Below are 21,966 nucleotides of genomic sequence, written 5' to 3'. Positions count from 1 at the left end.
TGGATTCGCTGCGTGTTTGCCTGTAAATCCAACAACAACAAATCTAGTTATGTGGCATCAGGCAGTGCACAAATAAAGGTGGAGAGGCCAGCTTTTGACCCACGAGGTTGGAGTTTTTGTCCCCGCCTTCGTTTACTCATCTCCCTTTCATTTTTTCTTCAGTCTGGTTTGACATAAAAACTTCACAATACATGTCACAAAACAAACTGTTCCAATCTTTAACAAACTTCTTTGCCATTTTCTTAACTACTAACGCCTCATATTTTACATGCACTATATCCACACAACCACACAATGAGACAAGTGATCTGGAGAAAGTGAGACATCTGCTGTAACCAAGATCTTTGGAGCTTTGCAACAAAGAACAATGTTTTTTATGTGACTTATTTTATCCAGCAGTGAACGTACTGCAGTGTAATCCATTGATTTTAATGATCTAACCGTATTCTAATTACATTTGTAAGGGAATACAGTCACTCATATTTAATATTCTCATTATGGAATATCAGTACATGTAATCTGTTACCCCCAACACTGTTAAAGTGTAACCTCTGTATCATGATATGCATCACATCACCATATTCTCGCCCTGATTTGCAAACTAATTTGAACTTTATAGCCTCAATTTTTAGTGTTTTTTGTTCCATCTGTTGGAAGAATTACAAACAAAAGAGAGGAGAGGAGAGGAGAGGAGGAGAGGAGAGGACTGAGACCCAGAGAAGAATGAGAGCAAGGTTAACCTGAAGGACGAGTCTGAAACAGAGGAAAGAGCAGAATTCAGATCAAGAGGAGGAGAGAGACATAGGATGGAGAGACCAGCAGGGGACGAGTGGACGCTGGAGATGGAGCTCATTGAAATGCAAAATGAAGGCTCTTCTACAGAGGAGTGTCCAGCTGTACGTCTGGAGGGCCCTCTAGCCCTCGTGGCTCTACTCCACTGAATAACCATCATCAATTAGTCAATTTCCCCCGATGCCTCTCACATGAAAACCATACCTGGAGACACTCATCAAGGGAACAAATGTTGGGTGGAAATGGCTCGTTGGCTAATTGCACAGAGTATAATGGGAGACAGGGCAGGGCAGGGATCTGTGGTGTGAGTATGTAAAGTCAGGTTTGCACACTCATTAAATATGCAAATGTACTCAAACACATCGCACTCCCGGGAGCACAAACTTGGCAAGGCAGCCTGGAGTGGACAAGAGAAGGCTGTGTATCCCCGGGGCTCAATGCAGCCTTTTTCTAACTGGACAAAAAAAAAAGAGTAGATGATATAAAGAGAGAGAAAGATAGAGGCGGGGAAAAGGGTTAAACCCCGCCTGGAGGGGAATGAACGGGACTGGACACTACTGGAGTTTTCACACTACTTCAAAGTGGAGAGATGGTTACAGGAGCTGGAACTTATTAGGATCCAAGAAAAGTGGTTCAGCTGGAAGTCAGGATGAGAATTAAACATGAGTGAGGGAGCAGGAGGAGGAGGAGGAGGACAAGGAGGAGGAGGTGGTGCAGGCAGTAAGGAGAGAGAGAGAGACGGGGGGGGGGGGGGGGGGGGGGGACCAGGGGGAGACAGGACAGCAGAGACTCACCTTGTTCTCTGATCAGAGGACAGAATATAGATTAGAGAGGCAGAAGAAAGAGAGAAATACTGAGAATAAAGAATAGAGAGTCAAAGGAGTCAGGCTGCAGGACACACATACAATGGAGGAAACACAGGTGCATGCTGGGACTTGGCAGGTGGCGCGACGCATCAGGTTTATTTAAGGCTTGGTTCAGAGTGTGACTCAGGATTATTGTTGCCATATGTGCTCCTAACACTTCTCAGCTATTTTTCCATCTGTACAGTTTCAACCTTCATTCAATAAAATAAGTCTGTTTCTGTAAAGTCTGCTCAGCCCAACTCCATCCTTCAGCTGCACCCACACAGACATCGCACACTCTCTAATCATGTCACACAGATCTGTTGCCCTTGAAAAATGTGACCATGGGTTCAGTCTGTCCTCAACAGGAAAGTTGATATTTCAGTCATTTCAAATGGAACATGTGTCTATGTCTATGTGTTTATGTGTTTAAGGGGATCTATCTGAAAATGGCGACTGCACAACAGGAGCGGCTTATAAAATGTGTTTAATGTTATGGATTTGTGTGTTTTAAGATAATCTTTACCAAACCCCTATTTACCCTGTTTTTAATACCTCTAACCTTAACTAGTAGTTTTTATTTCTAACTCCACCCATGATTAAAAATTAAACTTAAAGGTAGGGTAGGAGATTTCATTCAGATCCACTTTTTGTTTAATTAGTGTAACTTCTCTTTACAATCCGACCAATCAGTTCGGCAGTTTCGCATTAATACGAAGAATATGAATCATCTGTGGAAGCTATAAAACACTAAAAACATCAGCCAATCCTCCGGGTGGACCCTGCGCGGAGTATTGGCTGGTTGTCACTCTCTTCCTGCTCTGCGTGCACCAGAGAGGTACGTGCATGATGGCAGAAGTCACAGACCGCAGCTCGTCTTCAGGTGATGCGCGTCAATGTGATTGGGAGGCGTGGCTCCCCCCCCCACCAGCTCTAACCTGCCTCCAAACACAGACTTTCACAGCTATCAGTCCCATGATCAGATGATACTGGGCAACATGATCATATGTTCTGTTAGCAAAAACATGTTTAAATGTGTGGATCTCAAGTTTTTTCTATAAAGTTTGTCTGAACAGTTTGAATTGTGGCTGTGCAGCCTTAAATAGTGCATCTAAACCTGAAGCCTCAGTTCTGCGAGGTGATAGAGACACTTATGTGAAAATGAGGAAGATGCTGTAATATTTTATCAGCAGCCGAAATGAGAAACTGCCAAATAAAATGTTGTAAATTCTTTACCAAACTTTTAAAATGAGCTGTGATGAGCTTCTTTTGTGCATCATCACTCTGCTGCAGTGTACGGCTCAAAGGCACCTTCACTGAGTTGATAACATCTAATCAGAGTAGCGCCTAAAAAGCTTAAAGCTTCAAATGCTTAAAAAGTGAAAATCTGATGATAAGAGATCCACACACACACACACACGGCGTCTCACCCTGTCCCACTGTCTCTCCTTGTTGAGCAGAATGATGACCAGCTTGGGGTGCATCTGGTATCCGTCCTCGCTGAACGACAGATTACGCCCCTCAAACGTCACATTCATCAGGTACCTGTGGAGGTGAGACACACAGAAACACACTGATTGAGGCATTTATCACCGCCTGAGAAATATCTTTTGTCCGAGCCATTTCACAAAATGTCTCAGTTGTTCTAAACACCTTCATCCATTCCTGTTCAGGGACTCCAACTTTCAGACTTTCTGTCTTTTCAGATACAAATCCACTGACGTTACATAAATCAATGTTCTGCCAAGAAGCAGCTATCAGCTAATGTCCCATAAATAGATGAATATACATTAGTCATCACTTCAACAGACAGAAGAGCAGATGATGGTTTTAAGTCAGGAAAACGGATAACAGCACTTTATCTCTGCAACCATCCTGCATGCTCCATGTCACCTGCTCCATCCTCACTGACGGGACGACAAAGGAACTTCAGGAAACTTTTTATCAGGCTCTGTAGCACATCGACCAAAATATCAAAACTAACACATTTATTTCAGATTTTTTTTAACATGTAGGTCTACAGATGTGACGACAATTTGACATTTTAAAGTATGAAACTGGAAGATCGGTGTTTCTGTTGTGGACTGAGGTCTAGTCTTCCTGATCGCTGATGTGTGGATGATCAGAGCAATAAGTGCTTTTGTCACTAATAAAAGTTTAGTCAAGAAAGACAACATGAGGAGTTTAGGTGCACGTCTACACCAGGTATTATGGTATGAGTGCTTATGGAAGCTGAACAGGACAAAAAAAGATCCAGATTTGAGAAAACACAAAGAAATATTCATAAATATGACCTTATACACTCAACAAAAATATAAACGCAACACTTTTGTTTTTGCTCCCATGTTTCATGAGATGGACTTGAAGATCTAAACTTCATTCCAGATACACAATATTACCATTCCTCTCAAACATTGTTCACAAATCTGTCTAAATGTGTGATAGTGAGCACTTCTGCTTTGCTGAGATAATCCATCCCACCTCACAGGTGTGCCACATCAAGATGCTGATCTGACATCATGATTAGTGCACAGGTGTACCTCAAACTGCCCACAATAAAAGGCCACCCTGAAATGTGCATTTTGTTTCTGCTTTATTGGCGGTCTGGGAACTCAGAACCAGTCAGTATCTGGTGTGACCACCATTTGCCTCATGCAGTGCAACACATCTTCTTCGCATAGAGTTTATCAGATTGTCTATTGTGGCCTGTGGAATGTTGGTCCACTCCTCTTCAATGGCTGTGCGAAGTTGCTGGATATTAGTGGGAACTGGTGCACGCTGTCGTATACACCGGTCAAGCACATCCCAAACATGTTCAATGGGTGACATGTCCGGTGAGTATGCTGGCCATGCAAGAACTGGGACATTTTCAGCTTCCAAGAATTGTGTACAGATCCTTGCAACATGGGGCCGTGCATTATCTTGCTGAAACATGAGGTGATGTTCATGGATGTATGGCACAACAATGGGCCTCAGGATCTCATCACGGTATCTCTGTGCATTCAAAATGCCATCAATAAAATGCACCTGTGTTCTTCGTCCATAACAGATGCCTGCCCATACCATGACCCCACCACCACCATGGGCCACTCGATCCACAACATTGACATCAGCAAAGCGCTCACCCACACGACGCCACACACGCTGTCTGCCATCTGCCCTGAACAATGTAAACCGAGATTCATCCGTGAAGAGAACACCTCTCCAACGTGCTAGACGCCATCGAATGTGAGCATTTGCCCACTCAAGTCTGTTACGGCGACGATCTGGAGTCAGGTTAAGACCCCGATGAGGTTTCTGACAGTTTGTGCAGAAATTGTTTGGTTATGCAAACCAATTGTTTCAGCAGCTGTCTGAGTGGCTGGTCTCAGACGATCTTGGAGGTGAACCTGCTGGATGTGGAGGTCCTGGGCTGGTGTGGTTACTCGTGGTCTGCGGTTGTGAGGCCGGTTGGATGTACTGCCATATTCTCTGAAACGCCTTTGGAGACGGCTTATGGTGGAGAAATGAACATTCAATGCACGAGCAACAGATCTGGTTGACATTCCTGCTGTCAGCATGCCAATTGCACGCTCCCTCAATGCTTGTGGCATCTGTGGCATTTTGCTGTGAGACAAAACTGCACATTTCAGGGTGGCCTTTTATTGTGGGCAGTTTAAGGCAGCGGTCCCCAACCTTTTTTGCACCACGGACCGGTATCATGTAAAACAATATTTTTACGGACCGGCACAGAAAAAAATATATAAAATAAAAACAAAGTGCATACAATGACAACTTACTCTTATGCTTAATTAGTGGGAGCCTTTGAGCTTTCTCAGCAATGAGGCGGTCCCATCTGGGGATAATGGGAGACAATGACACCCGAAGCGTGTTTCTTATGTCCAGTCCACTCCGTCATTTTGTTTTGGCTGTCATTTATTGCTTCTGTCCTTCTTGTTCACGTTTTCTTCTTTCAAAAAACTCCATGGCTTGTCTTTTAATGCAGGGTGCTTGGTCTTAAGTGCCAAAGCAGTTTTGAAGGCTTCGCCACATGTCACTCAGAGCGGACTTGTGTGAGAATCACCTGTTGCAATAAATCCGTATTTTAAATAGGACTCCTGATATAGTCTTTTAAATGCAGGTTTCTTTTTCTTTGAAGGGGTAGGCTCCTCTTCTTCTGTCCCCTCGTTAGGTCTTTCCCCTTTCCGAAGAAGCTCTCCAAAGACGTTTGTTTTTTATTTATTTTTGCTGCTTTTAGGCTTAATTTTGGGGCCGTATCCCGTGACCGAGACCAGCGTCTGCAGGTGCTTAAAGGCACAGGCGGATGAATCTGATCGATTTATAAATGAAACAGCTTTCAGACTCAGATAATGAATAATATATTTTTTTGCTCAGTCGTTCTGTGCGGCCCGGTACCAAATGACCCACGGACCGGTACCGGTCCCCCGGCCCGGTGGTTGGGGACCGGTTTTTGGGGACCGGTGGTTGGGGACTGGTTTAAGGTACACCTGTGCACTAATCATGATGTCAGATCAGCATCTTGATGTGGCACACCTGTGAGGTGGGATGGATTATCTCAGCAAAGCAGAAGTGCTCACTATCACACATTTAGACAGATTTGTGAACAATGTTTGAGAGGAATGGTAATATTGTGTATCTGGAATGAAGTTTAGATCTTCAAGTCCATCTCATGAAACATGGGAGCAAAAACAAAAGTGTTGCGTTTATATTTTTGTTGAGTGTATGATTAAATATGTCATATTTCACACACATTTTAATATAAAAAATGACACCTGTCAGGCTGTATTGTACAATTCATTTTGTATAATTTTGTAAAATTGTTATGCTGGGTGATAACAATCATCACACACAGACTGTTAAATATATTTGATCATAGCAAGTTCACTTTTTGGACCTAAGTATTTCTAAATTTGTGGCTACGGCCACGTAAGAAACATACACACTGTATGGATCAATATATGATGATTTATAATAAATATATATAATAAATAATGAAGCATGTAAGAAACAACAAAATTCCTTCTTTTTTCATATTTACATCACTCTGAACTGGAGCCTTCACAGAACTATTGCAATTATATGACATGGAAATAAAGCAAGAACAGTTTTTTTGCCTAGTGTGAAAAGGGGCTTAAGTCCTCAGTCCTCCTATGGTGGGTGAAGACTTTGTTTATAACAGTACAAACAATAAACCTGTCAATCCTCGTCTATATCAGTATTAATGTGAAACGACTTAAATACTGATTGTTTTCTATGAAGGACGTTTATATAAATCTTTAGGGAGGGCTGAAAAAAGAACAGGCGGTTTGTATTTGGTGTCACAAGGCAGCTTGTCAGATCTCCATGTTGTGATTTGTGTGTGTGTGTGTGTGTGAGAGAGAGAGAGAGAGAGAGAGAGGGGAAGCAGCATTGCTCCTGTCAGGTGGAATAATTTCTCTCCCCTTCAGCTAAACAACACACACTCCTCACTCTGCCTGTGTGTGTGTGTGTGTGTGTGTGTGTGTGTGTGCGTGTGTGTGTGTGTGTGAACAGGAATGTTTATGTCGGGTGAACTCACTTTACTGTCATTCAACACACACAGACACACACACACAGATCTCTTAACCCTTTGCTCTCTCACTCTCTCGATGACTGTTTCCATGGCAACACTCTGCCTCAAAACCCAGCTCACCACATATATGTTTGATATATATGTATATGGATGAAAACAAAATGGGAAAAGGTGCCTGTGAGTGTGAGAGGACTGGATGGGTTCCAGCGTTTTTGTTCAGTATCAGAACACATGATCCCCCTCTCTCTCTCTCTCTCTCTCTCTCTGTCTCTCTGACACTTTCAGGATGGAGTGACTTATGTAATCCAGCAATTACTCTGATGCCGGCTTCCTTATTCTATTTCCTGTATTAAATATTGATATTTTCTGTGATGATCATCAGATCCGCACAGTCTCACGCGGCCCCATGTGTCCGGCCTAACAGCCCTGGCACTGGCACAAAGTGCACAGAATCTGCTGCATAAATCATGAGCCATTTACCAAATGACTCCACGCTATGGGCCCTTTAATCTTTAGCGAGCGAGCCATTGTTACAACTCTCATCCTAAAAATGCAGCGAAACACAAGCATATGTGTGTTGCCATGGCGCCCACAACCACTGTGATTTCCCAGCCAATGTGCCGCGTTGCTACGGTAACGGTAATCTCACAGAGGGTGGGAGGGAGAGATAGAGAGAGAGAGAGAGAGGTAGAATTCAAAGAAAAAGGAGGGGAGGTATTACAACCCCTCTTCTCCCATCATGCTGTGACAACTGTGTTTACAGGAAGGCTCTTCTCCATTCTGTCACCTACTTCCTGTATCACTGGGCACACACACACACTCACACACATTCACACACAAAGAGGTTCAGTGTGAGGAAGCTGCCCTGCTTTGTGATGAGGGCTCAAAAGAAACAAACATTTTTTTAATAATAAGCGTTTGAGGTCAGAAAATAGAATTATGAAGAGGAAAAAAATAAAGAATAACAGCACATCAAAAGGGCGGAGGGTGGGCTGTACACAAATACACAAAAATATCACTGATCTATATGCATCGCCATGGCAACACCGTGTCACAACATCGAGGGAAGCAGCATTGCTGCCCTGCAGAACTGGCATATGAAATGTTTACTGCAATATGCACGGACAAATTAAACAAGTTCTTTTTTTTTTTTTTGCTTTTTCAGACACATGCGCTGAACGTTGTCGTCTTACACATGAGAGGTTTTCTGTTGCTGGTACCACACATGATGCATGGAAAGATCAACACGCACACACACACACACGTCCTGTTTCAGAGGACACAGACGTCTGATTCATGTTATGATAAACCTGAAACGTCCTCTTTTTTTCCAGACCTTTAAAATCCATTGGCACACTGTGAAGGAGCTCAGCTGTGTACTGTACAGAAGGTGAATTAAAATTCAAACAGCAGCAGCGGCAGCAGCTGTCTCCACCTGCTGAACACTGACCGGAGTCTGACATGTGCAGCTCGGCTAACGCCTGTAACTTCCTCCTCCGATACCCGCCTCACACGTCTGCAGCTTTAAAGACAATTTAATGAATCTATTCTTTGTACTTTATATGAGGAAAAACTCACACACACACACACACTCCATGCTAACTCCGCCTGACACAGATACGGTTTAGCGCATGTTCTGCTGTGAATAATGGAGGAGTCATGTGAAATATTGATAAGTCAGTTTTAATAAATTAACCCTGACATGAATTAGTCATGAATTACACTCCTTAGCAATTACTGTGGTGCAATGTAGTTATTGGATTTGTAGAGGAGGAAGCTATATGGAGAATGATAACATGCCCCATATGGCAGTGTGCGGCTCAGGCAGGCGAACATACTGTAGCTCTGCTGAGTGCAGGGTGTACAGTGTGAACGAGATTTAAGGTGTGAGCGGGTTGTGTGTGTTTGCACATGTATGCATCTTCAGACACACAAACTAAACATGTAAACAGTGTAATAAATCGTGTTAATAGAGCGGAAATGACCGAGATGTGGCTGCGGTTTATTTAATGTTTGGAATGAAACATTGATTATAATGTTTGAAAAATGGTTGTTATCAAGTTTCTAACTTGTTTCGTGAATCCTAGAAATGTCGTCTAACACGTTGGTGGATGTAAAGGAAATCCGGGAGGAGCTGTGGAGCAGGGGGAACGAGCTCATATTACGGAGGCCCCTGCATTCACACCATTGACAGTGTGACAAAAACTATGGACAGAGCTTCCGTGACGTCACCCGTTTGTTTCTGAAGAGCCGTTCTGAGGCTCGGTGTGAGGCTCCGGGAAGCTCTGACCGCCGCCATGTTGGCAGCGTCAGGTCCGCCAAAACTCCAAATATGGACAAAGAGGGGGAGCACGAGCGGAGTTTAGGGGGGCGGGCGATCGTGGAAGCAGGAAACTTGCGCTGTGATACGTCAACTGTCTGTCACTCAAATCGGCAACGCCGACAATTATCCGGAATTTTAAGTCCGAATACAAATAAAAGGAGTGAGTTGTAAAAAAATTCCCCCACACAATTGACACTAGAAGAGAACCTATCATTTGAGACCAGAGTGTTTTTTTGTACCAGGCTGTACACATGTTCATTTCTGCTGTGAAGTCGGCCATTTTACTATGGGAGTCTATGGGAAATGACTCGCTTTTGGAGCCAGCCCCTAGTGGCTGCAGCGTGAACTACAAGTGTTGACACTTCCGCATGGGTTTCAAATCTGAGCCGCTTGGTTCACACACATCTGCTATTGGAGTTATCCACATGTTAGCAGGGAAAAAGGACATCAGCCATACAAAGTCGCCATCTCTTATTCCCTCCTCTATACTGTGTAGATGATGAGTCAGCCTCCACCCGATCTGTGCAGCCTACACCGACTCAGATGTGTAGAATAATAGCTTTTGTTTTTTTATATGTTTTGTATGAGAAGCAGAGAAACAGTTTTGGTGACAGATGAAAAGATGAAGGAGGAGAAAGAAGGAGAGACGCTCTAATAAAGATGGAGAGAAGCAGGAGCCTTCGTGACCTACTTCCAATCAAGCCTCATCACAAACAGGTACCTGACACACACACACACACACACACACAGTCCACTGAGCTGGCACACACTCATCCCTCAGCTCAACAGGGTCAAAACACTGTTTCAGAGCACTCTGCACCCACACACACACACACATATATACTCTATTGAAAGCCTTACTGAGGCGACAGAAGTTCAGAAATGTCCACAGAGCTTAAAAGCACTTGACACCTTTCCAACTTGAAGCTCATCTGGAACCTGTCCACGCCTGGCAAGGTCAGGGCGGCCGTTGTCAAACTCATGATTCTCGCACTGCTGTGTGTTGCTGCTCGCCACTCTGTTTCTCTGTTTCTCTTTTTCCATCCCTCCCTCGTTCTCCGCGCTTCTTCCTCTTTCTTTCTGCTATCTGCGTTTGTCAGGCTCACACTGTAGCATTAGCTGGAATGTCACAGTGCTGGCGACCGTGGACTTAATTTACTTAGTGGACTGACGTGTCCTTCTCTAGTGGTCGTCTATGAGGCACTAAGGGCTGAATGAGGAAATGCTAATGTATGGCTTATAAAGTCAAGTGGATGACCGTGACCGTGCAGCCATTCTTCCTCATTCAAGAGTCGGCTGAAATCTCAACTAGAAGCGCTTTACATATTTACATGTTTGTGATCCAGGGAACACAGAAGCAGCATCCCGAAGCTGCGACAAAAACTCTGCATTGTTGCATTGATAATAACAGCCAGACTTAAAAATAGATGACTAGCATCTGCCAGGAATCACAGTGTGTTGACACTGACACCAGCATGGTCGTCATTACAGCACCATTCACCTCCGATTTAAGTGTAAAGGAATTAAAAAGGGCAAGTCCGAGCTGGTCATGACGGCAGCTACATGAAAGAAGGTTTCTCGGCTCCGTATGTGCTAACATGAAAGATCTATTGCTTGGATCAATCCTAAAAAATCTGGCCTGACCCTACCCGAGCATAATCTGCCTGATCCCATTAACTGACGCTTTAAACTGTGGTCGATTGAAAAACCGAAATCTGTTTATAATGATCTCAATGAATAGTGCAATAAGGGAGTTTATATTAATCCAGAATTAAGAAATCTTAACAATGAACTTCAAAGAGTGAACATCATCGATAGGAACAAGAACCATCATTGTAGTGCAAACACTCAGGTTATATCATTAAAAACAACCTTGAGTGGCCACTGGAGGCTCACGGCCGCCATTGGCGGCCGTGGCCGCATAGCTCTGCAGCGCCCCCTAAAGTGTGAAAATATTCACCGCAACTGCTACAGACTTGACACCCGGTACACTGATGTATTTATGACTGTAAGAAAAAAAGCCTCTTGGACGAAAATTCCACGACGTACAGGTAGTCCGCCATTTTGAAAAAAAACACGCCATGTTCCAATTTGCACTCCCCGCACTTTTGTGAACTCTTCCTTGGGAAATTGCCTGATATGGCTGAAAATTGGTGACCTTGCCCTTAAGGGGTTAGGGACCAAAAGTTATCAAAACCGCAGCACTTCGTCATACGGTCTGGCTGGATGGATGCCCTCCTGCCCAGCGAGCCAGGCGACCAGCCTTTCATTCAGTGTTTACTATATAGACTGCAGGCCAAATGCTAATCTCTTGATTGAACACTTGAAGACAAAGGTTATCGCTGAACAAATTTAGTTAAGGCAGCGAGGGGCGAAGGATCTTAGCAGCGCTCGCAACTGATCTAATCAACGACACAGCTAAGTTGATTATAGAACTGCAGGTCTGGAGTGCACACAATGGCTGGGGTGGAGCAGAACAGTGGAGAGGAGAGGAAAATCAGCAGAGGAGAGGAGGTGTGAGAAGATAAAACCACTCTCCACAGAAGAGAATAAAGTGGAGCGGAGCAGAGCAGATGTGTAAAAGCAGAACACAAAGACTGCAGGGCAGGAGAGGACAGAGGCAGAGTTTCCAGGAGGAGACTGGAGAAGAACAAAGCGGGGCATAGCAGACCAGAGTCAGGCACACCAGAACACAACAGGGGAACTGTATTCTGGGACAGCAGCAGCTGCCATACACTCAGCTGTTATCTTAAAGCAGAGAGCAGCAGTGAGACAAATGCAAAGCTTCAGAAAGCCACAGACACAGGGCTGAAATGACATCTAAAACGCACACTGGAACACACAACAAAGCCCGGGCGCCTCAGTGCAGGATGCAGTTAAGCTCAGGCCGCGAGCGAAAACCAAAAAAAAGGAAAAAGATCTCTCATAAACAACCCAGGAAGGTGAGCGTGTGTGGAGGAAGTGCAGCAGCAGAGGAGGAGGCCGAGCGCGGCCTTCCCCCGACAGGCTGTCCCTCTTTAGCGTGATAAAAACACACAGAGCCCGACACGTCCGGCTCCTGCAGACACGCAGAGCGGCGGAGGGTTGAAACCGCCCCCGAATGTAATGCTGCACCGAGCTCTGGAGCACGGCGCGACTGGGGATAGTGTTCGGCGACTGAAACGCCATTGGGACCAATTAGACAGCAGCGCAGAGCAAAGCGCCACCGAACGCTCCGCTTCACGAGCAGTTCAAAAGGCGTGCTGTTGAGATGGACAGCTGAGGGGGCGGGGCTGCTCTTCCTGAGGAAGGGGGTGTTTATGTGCATGTGTGTGTGTAGTGTAGGGTATTATTACGTGTGTGTGTGGGGGGGGGGGTGATCATAGTGTGCTGAGGATGAAGGTGTGTGTGTGTGCCAGCATCTGCTGCAGCCATGATGGTGCTCATCTCTGAACCTGTGCGCATTAGAAGCTGCTGCGTGCAGCTCTTTAACAGCCATAAATCATCGTCACATTAATTCGGACACATTAGTGTAATTGTAAATAAAAGGCTTTAAACAAACGAGAGCGCTGCTGAGAGACACGGCCTCTACACTGTACACTGAGCCGGAGTTCACGCGCTGAACTGCTGCAGGGCAGAGTGAGGCTTCTCTTCTGTTGGTGTAATCAGACTTCAGTGTAATCACTGGCACCGCTTACAACAACACAACCACCTGCTCTCATGTATTTTTAAGCATTGATTTTTTTTGTTGCTGTTGTTCAAAGTGTGTTTGCAATTTCAGTGTTGTATGAAAACTAACGATTAAAGACTCAAAATGCTTTATTCCAATACTGTGGACAGAACCAGTCCCCAGAGAACTCTCTGGTAGTCCTTCAGTCATGTTAAAGGGGCATTCGACTCATTTTGCACTAAAAATTCAGTCAGATATTGTGACAAGATTTCCTGTTTATCGCCGGCGAGCTGCTCCTGTAGCCTAGCAACCTGCAGCTCATATTTACATTCAAGACTTTACTCTACAGCTGATAAAGTCCAGTTTGTGGAGTCTGCTGTGAAAGCAACCAGCAGCTTCCAGCACTTTGTCAGCCACAGTTTAAGGAGCCTTCCAATAGGACACGCTCGTCACGCCGCAGTGACGCAATCGGTCTACAAACGTGTCCTTTGAAGGAAGCAGCATCAGTATCAGCTGCTGGTTGCTGGTAAGCAACAGAAACACCATGTCTTGATAAACACACAAAAGTTTCCCGTTGGTTAATTAGCATTAGCAAGGACAGTTAGCAATTGCCTGGCCCCTTATGCTACTGTGGCTAGCTGAGCTGATGGCAGAGTTTGTCTTGCCGGTGAGGATGTGTCGTCATGGCGAGGACGCCCTTTAAGGTTTAGCATGGCCAGAGAGCATGTAAGGTGCAGCTGTCAGAACACTTGACTCACCTGAGCACTTCGTTGGGGTTGCCTGAGATGGGGGTCTTCTTATCGGGAGCTCCGTGGCACTCAGACTTCAAAAGGGTGTGAGGCCCGCGGTCCATCATCATGGTGGAGGTCGCCATGGTGATGATCGCCACGCCATCACGAACGCGGGCCTCGAGGCCGTAGTCCCACTCGTCGTAGGACACGGAGAGCAGGCCTGGATGGAGCAGAGAAGCAGAGAAGAGACGAGGCTCAGAGGAGGTGAAGGATGCACGAATCAGAGAGTGATCAGAGACAGATGGAGGAAAGAGAAGCGGGGAGACTCACAGATTCCACCAGCGTGTGTGAGGTGTACATGTTTTGAACAGAGTCCAATCCAGCACACACTATGTGATGACTGAGAGCAGATGAACAGTACTCCCCATCCTGCCTGACTACGTGTCTGTCACCTTGCTGTGTTTGTCCATCTGTCTGTCTCTGTTTGCTGGCCTTTGTTCCGTCAGTACGTCTGTTTATCTGTCCTTCTGTCCGCCTGAGTCCTGCTCACTTTTGACAATCTGTCAAATGTTTATGAACGTTTATTTGTAGGTCTCTCTCCTCACACACACACACACACACACACTCTCTCTATCTCGATGCCCTTCCAGCCGCTCCGTCAGCCCATTCAGCAGTTTGCCAGGATGCCTGTAGTTTCTCCACCGTGTCCTTCTCTGCTTGCAAATCTGTGGAGCCTGAGGACAACGCAGGAAACTCACCGGGGACGCCATCAGACACTGCACTCAATGTCCTTTATCAATGCATTTTAAACGTATACATTATTAATCCAAAATAAACACAAAGGGTGACGAGGAGGTTTGATCCGCGGGCTAAATTAGGTTATTATGCAAACACAGCTGACATTTTGATAATGAGCTCCGCACATATTAAACTGCTGTTATTGACAACGTAATCCATTATGATATTCAATCTTGAAATGATTAAGTCATGACAAATAGTCACCATTAACTGATGACATGCAGCGCAGGCTGGCCAGCGCTAAGCCAGGCACACACTGTTTATCTGCTTTTAATGACCAATCATTGGCTTCTCATGGTCGCCGCCGTCAGGCTTCTATCATGCGAGCGCTAACAGTCCGAAGTCTTCTGTGTTTATTTTGGACTCACTCACACTTAAGCCAAGTAGTTTAGCTTATAGTTTGTGTAATATTATATGTTTTATGATTATATTGGATCAGATTTGAAGAATTTTAAATGTTTAACAGCGTTCAACAATCAACAAATCCCTAGAACTACACAGGAAATGAGCAGCTGCTCGCTAATGACTGAATGTAGTGAAGCACAATGTGAAGTTTAATTGTTCTGGATTCATTTCCACTAAAGAATGTGCTGTGGGCAGGGCAGGACGGCTTCAAGGCAAAAAGAATGAATGAGAAACAATGATCGAACAAACTATTTATGACTTTGATGACAGTTGATGTGTCTGCTGGGGACCAATTAGATGCCTCGGGGGTCCGGAGGGGGGGGTGGGGTCACACGAGGCGCTCAGCGAAAGAATGTCCAGCTTTCAAGTCAATTTATCCGTCTCTCTGTCGGCCATTTAATCTGTCCTTCTCGCCGTCCGTCCATCAGTTGGCCTGTATCTATCTGACAGTGTATGACCACATGTCAGCCGGTCCACTACCATGTCAGTGGGCAGAAATAGACAGGCAGCCTGGCAACCTGCCCTCCTCGCGGGGCCTGAGCGCTGACAGCTCCGGCCCTCCAGGACCACATCTAATGTCACACACTGTTGACACTTTTTCTCTGCACTCACTTGCTCCCATCGCTTGTTCCTTTTTACACACTTCACATTTATTATTTTATGGGAGCGATTCAAAGAAGACACGTGTGTGTGTGTGTGTGTTCTACATCTCGCTGCTGTACATGTATTCATACCTCTCTCCGGACATGTTCAAATGTCACAATACAGACATGTCAACTGGCAGCAGCATCGTAGCAGCTGCTAACTTTAGTGGCCAGAAAAATGCTCTTTCTGTCTGTGTCACAGAGAACATCGCTGTCAATACTCAGAGAATCAGCAGTGAGCAAACTGATTGGAGAGCGTAACAGCAGATATTTTTGGAAACAGCGGATTATAAGCAGTGATGTCAGATTGTGTGGTTACGTTCTCACAGTCTGTGCGGCACAAAGAGAACAGAAAGGCCGTTAGTGTGAGGAAAGAGGAAGAGGAGGAACACAGAGGAGAGCTGAGGGGAGCAGGGGGAAAATTTTCAGAGGAGGCTTAAATAGTAAGAAAGAAAAACAAAACAAAGAAGTGAAGGCAACAGAAGCAGGAGCAGAGTGGGAGGAGGGTCGGTTCCCCAGAGCGCTACTTAAGGAAGGCATCAGTGCTATTACCCAGGAGAATCTGGCGCCTCTTCATCACACATGGTGCAAATTATTATCTGTGCCTCATAAGCAAATTAACCCCACAGCTAGCGTGCACCTTCTGCTGAACCCTGAACCGCCGCGGCGGCGCACACATCCGGCGCAGCGTCAGTCAGTCACGGTGTTACTGCGCTCGGTTCAGGAGGCTCCGTGCTTCACTGCCTGCACAGGCTTCATGTGGAGGAAACAAGAGACGCTCTCCTGAGCGGCCACTTCCTGGGTCTGTGTCACATGAGAGGAGGCTAAAAGTCACCACGTTATCACAAACTAACTGAATTATATTTATTACAAGCCATCACTGAAATTATACTTTCAGCCAAACCAGTCAGTAGAAAACTAGCTCACACATATCCTGGCTAACTAGCTTCTGAAATGCTAAATATTACGGAGCCCCTCTGATGACATGGTCAAAAAATACATAAATTAGTGGTGTTATTATTAGTTGTAGTAGTAGTATTAGAATTCATGGACAGGGGCGCATGGGAGGAGGCTGCCTGGCCAGGATGCACCCACCCCGGGCAGCAGGGAGCAATAAGCGTCCCTCTCTGGGGAATGTGCTGGAGCACTGGGGAGCTCAAAGAGCGCAGGGGAGTAGGGTAACCACCCCGGGCAGCAGGGAGCAGGGAGCAATGAGCGTCCCTCTTCCTGTCCATCGGCTCTACCTTTGACCCTAGAGAAGATGCACAGGGAGAGGGACGCTCAGTGCTCCCTGCTGCCCGTGCAGGGTGCGTCCTGGCTGGGCACCCTGCTCCCGTGCGCCCCTGTCCATGAGTTCTAATACTACTACAACAACTAATAATAACAACGCTAATTCGTGGCCACAATTTATTTATTTTTTGACCATGTCATCAGAGGGCCGCTCCGTAAAAAATATTTCTGCTAGCTATGTAACGTCAGAAAGTGCAGTTCCACTGATTATCACTAGGAGGCTGGCTCAAAACGTGAATCAATCCCCAGAGATCTCCATGTTAAAATGGCTGACAGCATTCAGGCGCTACCAAGATGATCAACAACACGTCTGTCTTTAGTTAGTAGTCACTGATTTAAATGTTCAGCGCCCCCTATTGTCTTGAGAATAAATGCATGTAAAATATTCTAAAGAGGTTGATATTTGAGAAAATGGCGTAAAAACAGCAGAAAAGCTTGTTGTTGCACATGTGTGTGTGTTTCTGGAGCCTTAAAGGTCCAACATTAGAGGCTCATGGTGAAAGTCCGTCCTCCGTCATTACGCCTCATTCTCCGCTCGTCTCACATACAATGAGAGGCTGACATTCAGCTTACCATTCATCATTACATACGCATGATTCATGCCATGATAATTTAGTGTTAACTGTCCGTGTGTGTCCATCAACGCAGCCACTTCACCGGCGCCGCTTTGTAATCGTCCGCGAGCAGGACGCGATTATCTCCGTGGCAACATCAATCAAGAGGAAGCTGGCTGTGATTTACATAACTGATAGGGTCATACATCAAGCTTTATAGACTGGAACCCTCATTTGGAAATAGACAAAACACAACCACAGTTTTAGCCAATGAGTAAACACACACACACACACACACACACACACTTTGATTACATTCACCCACTATTTCCTCATGCAAATTAAACCCTGAACCAATCGCACATTTCACAGACAAATGCACCCATCTATTCCACACAAAACATAGTTTACAGAACACACACACACACACACACTCGAATTCCCTTCGACAGTAAATCAACCATCGCTGCCAATAAACCGAACAGAGGTGAGAAGTTTGAGTTACGGTACCTGAGCGCTCTCAGGTCCCATTTCCCAGAAACTGCTGAGGACAGGCGGCGCTGTAATATCTGCCCCTCGCCGTAACTCAACGAGCCAAACAGAAACAAATTATCAGCCTCATGCGTCCAGCGTGAATATACTACCTGCCCCCCAAACACAGCCTGAAGTCCTGGAAAGTTCCACCAGCCCTCTGTAAGAGTGAAAGGTTTAATTCCCACTGCGAGCTGGCCTTTCTAAAAGTGTCTGCCCCCCCCCCCCCCCCCCCCCCCCCCCCCCTTATCGAAGAGCTGAACGTGGTGTTACATGAGGCGGTCTGACAGGTGAGGCTGACAGGTTGCGTGTGAGCAGTTTGAGTGGTTAATGCGCCCCAACTCAGATGTTACTTTGGTTCCATGTTTGACCTTCAAAGGTTAGAATGACCTCCAGTGGTGATGCTGTAGGAGGAGAGCGGGGGAGAAGCGCTCCCTCACTTCTTATTGGGAAAGGTCAGTTTGTTTGTTTTTTGTTGTTGTTGTTTGTCTAGCAGCAAAAAAACCCAAAACAGCAAAGTGAAAATAAAATGAAAGGCTCCAGGAAGTACATCTTAGCCTGTGTGTTTGATCATTATAACACTGGCCTACAGTACAGTAGTCACATCGTTACAAGTGTTTAACGTTGATTGATTTTTGTGTGTCTCTTTAAGCATAAAACTTCACCCAGGCCTGTGTGGAAACATCCAAAAATCAACCAAACTGACTGTGATAACTGGTTGGCCTGATTACAAGAGCTTCTGTTCAATCAAATAATCACTTTAATAAGACATTCTCAGACACATGACGTTGGGAAAAGGTGTAACCAAAATAAAAAGAATTCCCAGGAGACATGAGGAGGCTCTGGAAGGGTTCTAAAGTTCTTCCTGTGGGTGCATGCTTCTCTGGAATCACAGTGAACATAGAACAACAGAAAGTCCAATCAAATCATCAGAGGAAGTGCTAAATCATCCAAAAAGACACTCAGAGACACCAAAACGCCTTCTAGAAGAATGTTCTACAAACGGACCAACCAGAAGGCGAGCTGCTGGAAGGACGAAGGTCTCAGTGTATCTGTAGGTAACCATACACCACACTGTCAGACCTGCACTGTCACCCTTGTTACCAGACAGCATGGTGCACATTCACTCCATCCTAAGAGGACCCAGTCCTTTAACCCCCTGTGAGCGTGCAGACATGAACACCTGAGCGGATGCTGCTGTGTGACTGTGACTGCTCTCTGGATAAACACCAGCCAGACGCTGAACGTCGTGGAACTCAGAGAAGCTTAGCAAACATCTCTTCACACTGAGATTAAGTCAGATAAAAACCAGGATCTCATCTTAATGCCCGGTTTTGACTCAGCTTCGCTTTTCCTACCTGTGGGGAACTCCGCAGGCACCACGACGGTGTCTCCAGCGACCAGCGACGGCACGATCCACGTGTATCCGTAGCCCGTGATGCCCACAGAGTGGGCCACTTCGAAGACAGTGTTGGCCTCTTCCTTTGTGCAGTAAAGAACGATGATGGGGCTCTGCAGCTTCTTCAGCTGGTTCTGGATCTTTGAATCCCCGTCATCGACAGACATGTCGAGGAGCAGCACTTCCTCCAGTTCCCAGCCCACAAAGCTGTTCTCGATGGTGCTACGAATCTGAAGGAGGCCAATTAAAAAAACAAAGAGTGATTAAACTTCGGGCAGTAATGAAACAGCTGGTTACATATAAACAGGAAGTCTTGGCCCAGGTGTGCAATATCCGAACTCCACTAACATGGAGGAGGCGGAGGTTTCTGACCTATGGTGCAGCCAGCCACTAGGGGGAGCTGTCATGGCGTCCATCTTTACACAATCTCTGTTCCAGACATCCAGGCAGGTCATGCATCATGTATGAGTGTTGTGTTTGTTAGCTAGGCCTGCTTAGGAGGCTAAGGATCAATGCTAACAATGCTATCAGACGGATTGGAGCCACTACAACCTACGTATAAACAGATTGTAAACAAACATTTTTCCATCTTGTTTCATATTTATTACCCCATTTAAGACATCTACTGCCGCAATGAGGCTACATTGCTCGTCTATAGTGTAAGGAGCTGTTTACCACTGAAGGCTTCTTCACATATTTTCCTTTAAAACATCTTCAAAGTTGTTGTTGAAATGTCACAGACTCGTGTGTCCAGAATGTTCCCCAGCTACTGTACAGAGCTGGAACATTCGGTGTGTGTCAGCCATGTGCTGTTACCTTGGTGACAAAGTCCTGGTAACCTGGGTAGTATGTTGTGACGATGGAGAAGATGTACCAGTCGTATTCCTCCATTATGTTCAGGATGACTGAAGCCTGCTGCTCGATGGAGGGGCCGAACTGAAAGAACATGGAGTTGTCGTCCTGAAAAATGACAGACACACACACACACAGAGGAACAAAGAGTGTGAGCGCTTATGTAACAATATTGGTTCGAGCTTTAATTTAGTTGGCTTTACACAGAGGAGGAGAACAGCGACTACTTAAAGGACAGCGGATATGTTTTTTTTTGTATCACTATTGGTCTGAACATTAATTTAGCGCCCTTTATTCTCTGGCTCACAGAGGAGAAAGGCGAGAGGACACCGGCGGGCCTGTAATGATACCGGCCTTGATTTTCATTAGTTTCCTTTATGACTCCTTTAATGAGTTTGTACACGGGGGTGGCTGGAACAAATTCTGGGAGCTGGAAGCTGCCGTCCTAGATCTCATTGATCATCTTCATGTTTTTGTTTTATTAAAGGAGCCTCAATGAAGCCTGTGTGTGCACTCTGTGTATTTACATACACAGTGAAAGTGGCACACACCCAGCCTGCATGAGAGATACAGAACGTACAGTCAGACTGTACTGCTGCGTACACACTGATATCCTGCCACCAGCGTGCAATCGGAATATTGAGCCGGACAGAAGAAGAGGAGGAGGAGGTGAGAAATACTAGTCTAGACAAGACTCTGCAGTTCTGCAGCTTGTTACCGTGTGTGTGTGTGTGTGAGTCACTCCGAGTCCAACTCTTGTGTACACAATGTACAGTAGTGTGTTCATGTTCCAACTGTGTGAATGAGGAATAATTGTTTTTTTGTTTTTGGCTGCATGTGAGCGAGACGAGCTGACAGTCAGGCCGGGCAGGCAGGCGGCGTGAGATCGACTCTCTTTGCGCTTCGTTCGGCATCAAAGGCTAACCTGCCCCCCCCCCCGGGGATCTGACGGGCTGATCCGTCACCTTGTTTCTGCATTAATGAGATCAGGGCGATACTGACGAGGTGGCAAGCTGAGGAGTGGTGATGATATCTGTGATGTTTAAAAAAAATGGAACACTGATGTTAAAAACACATGATCACTTTTTTTACTTTTCCCCACAAGAAGGCATAATAATTAGCGAGCTAGCTGCTAGCTTAGTGTGTGGCTACTGCTGTGTCCAGCTGTGCCGCTTCAAACCAGGATGAGTCAGGAGAATCTTCATCATCACGTCAGAGGAGATGATTAATAGGAGCCACAAAAAACAAGACAGTGCTAAAAATGAAACCAGCACACAGTCATGCAGTTCCTAAAATGGCCACTTGAGGGCGGCTCAAACAGTGAGCCGATCCCCACAGCTGCTTTCTGTTTAAGTGTGTTTCTCCTCCCTGTGGCTTTGGTTCGGGTTCTTTCTTTGCCATGTTGACGTGTCACGTCCACAACACCACATTGGACACGCACTATTTGGATATGAGCACAGGTGGGCCTCAACGCAGGACCTGAAAATATCCACTGACTGTTGTTGTCGAGGGCAACAATGGAGGCAGAAACAGCCAAAACGTGAGACAGGAAGATTTGAATAATGAGGCTAATGTAACACGCCGTCATCGTGTGTGTGTGAA

The 21,966-nt window shown here is 45.7% G+C and overlaps 1 protein-coding gene across 1 annotated transcript in view; it reads right to left on the bottom strand.

The window, feature by feature from the left end:
* Positions 1–20,460, bottom strand: part of grin2ba (glutamate receptor, ionotropic, N-methyl D-aspartate 2B, genome duplicate a) — a 46,432-nt gene extending 25,972 nt beyond the window's left edge. Inside the window, exons 1-4 of the mRNA XM_028411696.1 lie at positions 20,329–20,460; positions 19,472–19,742; positions 13,919–14,111; positions 3,068–3,182 (exon numbers count right to left, since the gene is read on the bottom strand). Of these exons, the coding sequence (XP_028267497.1) occupies positions 3,068–3,182; positions 13,919–14,111; positions 19,472–19,742; positions 20,329–20,460 (711 nt within the window). The remainder of the gene's footprint in view (positions 1–3,067; positions 3,183–13,918; positions 14,112–19,471; positions 19,743–20,328) is intronic.
* Positions 20,461–21,966: the final 1,506 nt, after the last annotated feature.

Source organism: Parambassis ranga, chromosome 8 (assembly GCF_900634625.1).
Source record: "Parambassis ranga chromosome 8, fParRan2.1, whole genome shotgun sequence".
Classification (NCBI taxonomy): Eukaryota; Metazoa; Chordata; class Actinopteri; family Ambassidae; genus Parambassis; species Parambassis ranga.
Note: the sequence above shows the minus strand (reverse complement) of the source record. Positions and strands in the feature narration are given on the sequence as shown.